Source organism: Vicia villosa, linkage group LG2 (genome assembly GCF_029867415.1).
Source record: "Vicia villosa cultivar HV-30 ecotype Madison, WI linkage group LG2, Vvil1.0, whole genome shotgun sequence".
NCBI classification, from domain to species: Eukaryota; Viridiplantae; Streptophyta; class Magnoliopsida; order Fabales; family Fabaceae; genus Vicia; species Vicia villosa.
In genome coordinates this window covers 12,980,979-12,990,020 of record NC_081181.1, presented here as the reverse complement: position 1 = coordinate 12,990,020, position 9,042 = coordinate 12,980,979, and the positions used below count along the sequence as shown (strand labels likewise).

The window sequence follows — 9,042 nt, the reverse complement described above, 5'->3', positions numbered from 1 at the left end:
TGAAAAATAATAATAATATTAGTAAAGGGCCTTCCTATATCACACCCCCCTTTTACTATTTCTCACATGGCCCAAATGCCATAAACCATTATTTATTTATTATTTTTCTCAAAATCCTTAATAATTCTAATTATTAATTCAATATTCTTGATTAAATTAATATTAAAATTATACGGGCGTTACAACTCTAATTGATTAGCTAACGGTAAAATGCGTTAAATGAAAATTCCTTTTTGAGTCAAGCTCATGGCTATAAATTGAGGTCTCATTTCTCATTTCAAACCATCCAGAATCGTATTTTTACACTTTCATCTCTCTCTCTCTCTCTCTCTAAATTTTTATTTAACATTATCTCACTAAATATTTTAGCCAAATGCCTTTGTGAGAAAAGTTCTTTTGTTAGTGAGGTTTATTCTGTAATTTTGAAAAGGGTAGAATTATAAAGTTCACCTAGAGAATCTTTTGCATGCACCATGGTTGAATACTGTCTATTTAGGGATTTATCCGAGTTATAAGCTCATTCTATAAGAAGCTTATATTTGGGGTTGTGTGATCATTTCTAGGCTTGGTTGAAGATTATCTTCCTAGGTTCTTGGTCATCTTGGTTAAAACCAAGATAGGTTAAAGCTCATCCTGGTATTAAAAAGATTCATAGGTTCGAGATCAACTCGGTTAAAATCTCACAGGTTTTTGGTTAGCCTAGTTAAAACCAAGGTATTGAGCTTTGATTTTTTTAACTTGAATATTAACCGCTTTAAGGTCTGCTTTCATGGAAAGAAGACTAACCGCTTCAATCCACTGCTGGAAAAGAATATTGGTAGCTTCACTCTCAATAATATATTAAAGAAAAGATGCAAACATCCACATCCATCGTCTTGCAATATTTGTTTAAATATCAACCATCATTTCCTCGCATAAGGGGGTTTGTGAGTCTTTCCTACTATAAACTCTCAATTATTATTGGAAACTCTCAAGATCAATTGTTGGGGAAAAGAGTAGGTCCTTTTGATTTGACCGAACCTCTACAATTTTTGGTGTTCCTCTTTTACCTTAACTTTTATTTTCTACAATTTATTTTTTGCATTTATCCTTTATGTTGCTTAGTTTTTGAAAATAATGTTAAACTTTGATTTTACTTGCCAAAAGTTTTCAAAACCTAGTTTTTCCAGATCACATGATCCACCCCCTCTTGTGTGTGAAGTCTCAAGCATAACATATCTCCCCCACCAACAAAATTTCCACTAGGTGATTTAGGCACAACATCATTATAACTTCTACCATCATATTTTGGCTTCTCTATTTTATTAAAATCTTTAATAGTTTGGTCTTCAAGAAATATCAAACCACAACTTCTGATAATTTTCTTATCAACTAGATCCCACAATCTATAACCAAACTCATCATGACCATAAACTACAAACACACACACACACTGTTTGGATATTTTATCAAGCTTGAATTTCTCATCTCTTGGGATATGAACACAAGCCTGAAACCAAACACTCTCAAGAAACCACAAGAGACATCTTTCTTTGTCCATACTTTGTTTGAAACATCACCATCAAGTGGAACATAAGGAGAAAGACTTATCAAATCCACTGTAATTTTCAATGCTTCACCCCAAAAGGATTTGATAAATTTGCATGAGAAAACATACACATGATTAGGTCATTAATCGTACGATTCATTTTCTGTGCAACTCCATTATGTTGAGACGCCTTTGAAACATTATTCTCAAGTTTGATTCCATGCTCTTTACAATACTCTTCAAATGGACCTCTATATTCACCACCATTATCACCTATGACACATCTCAACTTCTTTCCTTTCTCTATTTCAACACTTGTATGAAAGTGCTTGAAAATATTGAATACAATCTTTAGATTTCAAAACAAAAGTCCACACTTGTCTAGAGTGGCCGTCAATAAAAGTAATAAAATATGGCGTACCAACTAAAGATTTACCATCCATCATTCAAACATTAGTGTGAACTAAATATAGAATATTTAGCCTCAGATGAAGACCATTACTATTAAAGAAAATTCTATGCTGCTTACCAGAAAAACAATGAGTGCATGATTATTGATTAAAAGATTTAGGTTTAGGGTTTAAGGTCGATGTTGTCTTAGAGATTTCCTATAAGTATAGCTTCTTCAATAAGTTTGTTAAATTCTGGATGATATGAATTGAATTTTGTTCAGGATTGGTCAAAATAGGTCTGAATTAAGAAATTTTTATCTCGCTCCACTGTGAACACAAAATGAGAATGATTGGTTGTTTTCATAAACATTAATAATATTCCGATATAGAACTTAGATTCAAAGACAATTAGATGACGATGCTTAATCAGAATTATGTCGTTGACCAAGTTGATATACCTACAAATTTTCTTATGCTCAAATTAGTGAAGATTGCAAGTGAGATTTTATGTTAGATTTATCAAGGCAAATGTCAGAGAAATGCAAAATTTTGTCATTTGACGCTCGCAAATGTCAGAGATTGTGTGTATGTGTGTCGCAAATGTGTGTGTGTGTCGCAAATGTGTGTATGTGTATGAGTGTGTGTCGCAAATGTGTGTGTTCTTATATAGCTCGGGCCTATAAGGTTAAGTAATATGGATTAATTGAAAACCATAATTAGAAATAGAATTTTAAATAGCCTTTCAAGTTAGCCAAACTTTTAAAAAAGTCAGGTAAAAAAAGAGAGCCTATAATATGTCATATGTCAGACTCATGTCCTTTAAGTTTATCGTAGACTATAAGAGATCTTATTTATCTATGATTTAAAGTTAGACTTTTAAAAAGACCAAACCTGACAAAAAAAGAGAGCCTATAATAGATCATAGGTCAGACTCAAGCCTTTTAAATTTATCATAGGTTAGACTCAGATCTTTTAAAGCCTTCTAAAATTTAACCTAATTTAACCTATTTTCACTCCTATTTATGAGATGTCTTATTTATCTATGATTTAAGCGTAACAAATTTTATATGATGTGCAGTAGCCCATCTTATACACCATCCATCACACTTGAATAAAGTTTGGTCAACTTTGATCATGTGTGTATTTAGGACATGTCTATCTCTCTGTCCATCTAATTTTCCCATGACCTAGGCTATAAAAAAAAAGGAGTTGGAGTAAAGTTGAAGTTCACGTTTGAAAAGTGAGCAACACGCTTACCTATTTGAAATTAGAGTATCTATTTTTTGAGTAAAGATCCACAAGACTCCTGTCCAACAAAAAGCTAACACAAACATTCAATTAATTGATGTTATTTTTTATTATTTCATGACATATCCAACAAAACTGTTCTCTCTAGAATGAAGGACTACCATGAAAAGTGTCCATAATCTTTTAATAACAATGCTGTAAAGATAACTACTAAATGTAGGGGCCATTCTTTTTACCTTAATGTTAGGTACAAAAAGGATGTTAGGCCTGTCATGATCTTCCAAGGGGCATAATAAATGGGAGGATTGAGGAGCAAAATTTATAACCATGTCTAAGTGTTCGTCTTTAGGTGAGTTAGACTCCGGAAGCTCACCAGGGTTAGGACAGGCCAGACAGGCCTCAAGGCTTAAAAGAATGCTTATTAAAGTACTTTCATATCAACCACCAAAAAGATCTTATAGACTAATACTCAATATTTAAACAAAACTGCTTGAGAAAGGTAATGTATCAAGACTTTGATTTATCAGCTAAAAACTAATCTTAGTAGATATCAAGCTAATCTACAACAATAACCAAAAGAAACTCTTTACATAAAGTCTACTCTGCTAAAAGATTAACACTTTCGGAGCAAATAGTGCCGCATAACACGAGAATACCAACTTCGTGATGAATTTCATCTTTCCACTCAATTTGAGATCATTGACCAACTAGCTGGAACACGATCAGAAGAAGTAGGCATAGCTCTAACATTGATGTCGAGAGGCATGAGACGGTATTGAATGTCGAGATCTCTGAAAATCTTCATCAACTCTTCAATCAGGACAGACCTTCTGATAAATCTTTCTCCCATGTCTTGGAAGTTCATTCTATGAGTTGGCCAGATTGCCACTCTTACCATGTTCAGTTGCTCGTGATCCTTCAAGACTATAAAAGGCGAAGGATACCAATGCTCCTTCTTATTATCAATGTAACTGCATTATGGTCATTAACGGTTTTAGCTCAGCTCAGATACATATAACAACAAATATGCATACATAGTAAAGGAGAGACGCCTAGAAGTACATACCTGTGTATTCTATGCTTCATAAGTGAAACCTTTTCAAGCGGAGTAGCTACATGGATACAGAATTCAATAGCATCTCCCATGTCAGGACTACGGTAGAAATTTTGTATAGCCTTAGTAGCAAGGACACTATTTGGGATCGTTATCTTTAGATTATCGTATCTTAAAAATACCGTAGTCAATATGTTCATTTCTTCAACAACCATCTGAAATAAGAGAGCAAAAATATGGAGGGATACAATTAGACTATGTTTGCATTGCAAGAAGACAATCTATAAGGTCCTAGAGATGTAAACATTACCTGAACCGTATCAATTTCACATCTATCTCCCACATCAAATGGATGCATAACAAATAAAAATATGATTGCTTCAAAGACGGTCTTGCAGGTGTTACCGAATATAAATGCAACCAAGACAAGCTGTGAGCTCACGAAAAGAAGAAATTTGGTGGTGGCGATTTCCAATATCAAGAGCCAAATAACCAGTATGACAATGGCAACTAAAAAATTGAGCATTCGGTGAAGTTTGTTCACCGCAGTTTTGGTGTCATTCAATGTCAAAGCAAGGGCTCTCCTCTCCCTGAACGCATTCACCTAGACAATAAAATGCACACACAATTATTGTTGTAAATACTATAGAAGCAAACTCATTATACTTGCATTGCATGTAACAACATGCACCAATGAAATACTGAATTTGATTTCGATGCTATATATATAGACACGCACTACATGGCAAACAAAATCCCATCAGACAAATAATAGAAAAATATATATCCTACTACACGGTTTAGGTATAGGTTGAACGATTAATTCTTACCACCCAGTTCTTCAATGCAGATTTGCTGATTTTTCCAGAATCAGACGCTCCTTCAAAGAGATTTAAGGTTTTTACCGTTTCATCTTCTCGCATAAAACGAATCAAGTCCTCAGGGTATATAAACCTTCAATGCAACAAATATGAACGATATAAAATTACAGATAAAGGATTAATAAACAATGGAACACATCAATTATTAAATGTAATAAGGAGAGAAAGACGTCCTAATTATGGTTTTACATGGGTGAGAAATCTATACTCAAATCATGAGTTAATATTAATAATCATAGCAGAAACTAATATCAATAGTTAATAGCTAGCAAATGCATAAAAGTATCGAATCATGAGTTAATAATAATTTGCAAGTAACACTAGATTAATGGATACCTGCAGCCGCGCCTAGCAACGTTCTGAAAGATTTTCTTAGCAGCTGCTTTAGCCTCATTTTCACTTCTGATTTGAGTGGCATGCTCATCATCGGGAGTGGAATCAAGTATCTGTTCATCCAACGTAGTAAGTACTCCGTGACGAACCATATTCATTAACCTCTTCATATTCCAAGCAGACACATTATTTGGATTCAACTTATGCAAATGATCAATAGTTATTCCGCCACCACTACCAATCCCACCATCGTCAGACTTCTTAGAAAGTGGCATCGAAAACTTTCCACTTTTGAGAGGACTTTTCTGCAGCATTCCACTCCTCAACCTTCCACTTCTGTTTGAAGGAAATGCGGTAGCTCTAAGATCAGCCGGTATGTTTGCACCAGCATTTTGCAACTTCTGAACCTCGTCAGCAAGTCTTTCCTCTTCCTCTTCAGCCCTTCGAATTTCCACCAAAGGTGGCCCCGATAGTGTTTCTATCACAAATTGATTAAACAACGACTCCTGAATCCTATCAAAGTACGTGCTCACATGAAAAGAAGAAGCTAAAACCTTAACTACTAGAGTTTTTAACAACCACACCAAAGTACCAACCAAGAAACACACCAAAACTTTCGTAACATACGGAAGGAAAACACCTTTTGTCTCTCTTTGAACTCTCTTATCAAAGAGAAAATGCCATGCAATCAAAACTAGTCCTAACCAGACACAATTTTGCACAGCTTTCTTCACACCATACACAAAATAAAGAACTCTTTTTCTCAATAAAAAATTTCTTTCTATGCAAAAAACCGCAATTCTAATAAACCAATCGGAAACCAATCTACCACAAATTAGAATAAGAATCATAACCTCCCATTTCCACAACTTAAGCTGCCACAGATTCTTATTCCTCAATAAGGGAACACTCATAGTTGTTATCAATGCTCCAATAATCAAAATCAAGCTCAACCATTCAAGAAGAATCCAAAAACTAAATTGTGTTTTCTTAAACTCATCCGGAAAATCTTCTTCCATAAACGGATCATCCTCGTCTTCGTCGCCTTTCTTCCCAAGAAATCCAGACAAAAGTTGACCCGATTTAGCAACCCGGCCCGATCTCCTATCAGGCTGTTCATCCGGGGACGGGTCCATTAATCTAGACTTAGTTTTCGTTTTCAACAAAGCAGATTTCCTCTGCATGGAAAGATTCCTCTCAAACGAAGCATTCGAGGTACACCTCAGAACCTCACAATCACCATCCGCCGGTGAACGAGACCGATGCCGGTCATGATTCGGCGGAAACGGAGGTCTCGAAGAATCGCCCATAGACGGCGAATCCTTACTATGTCTCCTCCGAACAGGATCATTCACCGCTTCGATAACATTATTAAACGCCGGCGCCGGCGCAGACACCGGAGTTTCCACAGCATTACTAAAAGCAGGCTCCTCAAACGAAACCTTGAGCTCGCGCTGTATCACCCTCGGAGACTCTTCCACCGGCGTCAACTTTCCGTCTCCATCCTCCTCATTCTGCAACTCCTCCATTTCCAAATCCATATCCAGCGACATCTCGCCGGAAACTTTCTGTTTATGAAGAAATTTCCCGATCAGCTGCGACGGAGGATCCTCCGATTGTTGCTGCAGCTGCTGGCGCTGGTTCGGATGATGCTGATGCTGCTGGCCTTTATTCCTAAAATCGAAACTCTCCTCGCCATTATCACCGGTGTCATTCCAGAAATCATAGCTGGACTCTCTCCAAATCTTGTTTTCCTGAGCAGGCTCTCCTCCGTCGTCGATTTTAACGACGACGTCTCCGGCCATGGAATAATCCTCGCTGCTGCGGCGTCGCTGGCTTTGAGGGAGGATAGGGATGTGTTCACGGTCGTCGGAATCTGGGAAGTTTCTGGAAGATTTTTTGTTGTAAGAAGCGAAAGATTTGAAGGATTTTCTAATGGATTGCATCAGGGTTAGGTCCTGTAGGGGAGAAAAAGATGATAAAAATAATAATAATAAAAATTAATAATAAATATAAAAAATAAGACATGCTAAAGTTTTTTTTTTTTGAGTGGGAGGTGGAAAAGAAAGTAGGTATTTTGGTGACCAAGGAAATTGTTGATACTATAAAAAATATATATTGCTTTTTGATTTTGTATGAATTTATTTGTGGATTGAAAAAGGTCTTTCTAGAGGACGCGTGTGTTTTGTGGGTTTATGTGTTTGTGTTTATGTCAGTAACAGAACAGAGCAAATACAAAAAGTAGTGTTCTGTAATAACGATGATGATAATGATGGAGAATAGTATAGTGTTTTTTCTGAAAATTGATTGAAGAGAGAGAGAGAGAGAGTTGTGTTGTTTGTGATGGTGGTGGTATAATAACTAGTGTTTGTTATTTTACTGTTCTAAGATGATGCTGTTCTAGTAATGCGGTGCCGTTTTATTATACTCTTAACCAATTGGTATTATTAGATTAGAGATATTTCTAACTTTATTTTGAATAATAACCGTACGATTATATTAAAAAACTAGAAATTAGATTCTTACCATTGATTTATTGGACCAACTAATCCGATTTGGAATCGGTGGAATCAGTTTTGACGTTTAATAGTCTCAGCTCTTCTTCAATCGCAGTGGTGATTAAATTGTAGTCCTTCTTACTAAATATAGTGTTAATATTAATAAATTAAATAACAATTTTAAATCAGATTTGATTTGATAATATTTATTTAAAATCAATCGATCTCGAAATTATGACACTTTAAAGGGAATTGGAATTTAAAGATTTGAATGTTATTTTTATTTGTTTTGATTAGTATAAATTAATGGTATAAAATCTATAAATAATCAATCAAATTTCTTGATCATCTTTCTTGATCATCGCTATAAACAGTTGATATTTTAGATTTTTTGAGGAAATATTTTGGATCAATAATATTATTATTCAAAAGAATCTAACTTATTAATTATACATATTTAGATTGATCATGTAACTATTTTGAAATATCTGAATAAAAAAGTTTAAAATAAATTAGAGAGATATTATATTAGAAGTGAGATTCTAACAATTTTAAGTTTTTTCTTTATACAACTTTTTTTATTCTTTAATAATTGTGACAAGATATAGTAGCCAGATTCTAATTTGAAATATTTGCATATTTTTGTTGGTAGCTTTATGAGTCATAGTATGAACGAGTTGACTTTGTGTTAATGAATATCGGAAAGGAAACCATTCAAACAACTTTCAACGAAATTAAACCCAAACAGGTCGTACTACACAGCACAAAACATGTGAGTCTGACTCTCTTTCTCGGTAAAAAATCTTAAAGAGTGCAAGGACGAAACTCTTTAAGGGTGTGTTTGGAAGAGAGAAGAAGTTGAAAAGAGAGAAAGATGTGAGAAAGAGTGTGATAAGAGAGAAATAGATAAGAAATAGAGTAGATTTGGTGTATTGTTTGGTATAAGAGAATAAAGAGAAAAATTGAAGAGAAAGAAGTATCTTATTTTACAAAAAGTCCTAAATATCCTTGATCAAATTAATTTATTAAACATTCATTGAATTAAATATTCATACTCACTAAGGACATTAATGTCATTTTATTCCTCTTTCTACTTTCTCTTCTATTA

The 9,042-nt window shown here is 34.6% G+C and overlaps 1 protein-coding gene across 1 annotated transcript; it reads right to left on the bottom strand.

Moving 5' to 3' along the window:
- Nucleotides 1-3,598: 3,598 nt before the first annotated feature.
- On the bottom strand, nucleotides 3,599-7,782 carry LOC131649240 (mechanosensitive ion channel protein 6-like). Its single transcript, XM_058919002.1, has 5 exons — nucleotides 5,440-7,782; nucleotides 5,053-5,176; nucleotides 4,533-4,826; nucleotides 4,235-4,437; nucleotides 3,599-4,139 (listed from the first exon to the last, which is right to left on the bottom strand). Exons 1-5 carry the CDS (start codon nucleotides 7,380-7,382, stop codon nucleotides 3,854-3,856), a joined length of 2,850 nt encoding a protein of 949 aa, XP_058774985.1. The 5' UTR covers nucleotides 7,383-7,782; the 3' UTR covers nucleotides 3,599-3,853.
- Between the last annotated feature and the right edge of the window lie 1,260 nt (nucleotides 7,783-9,042).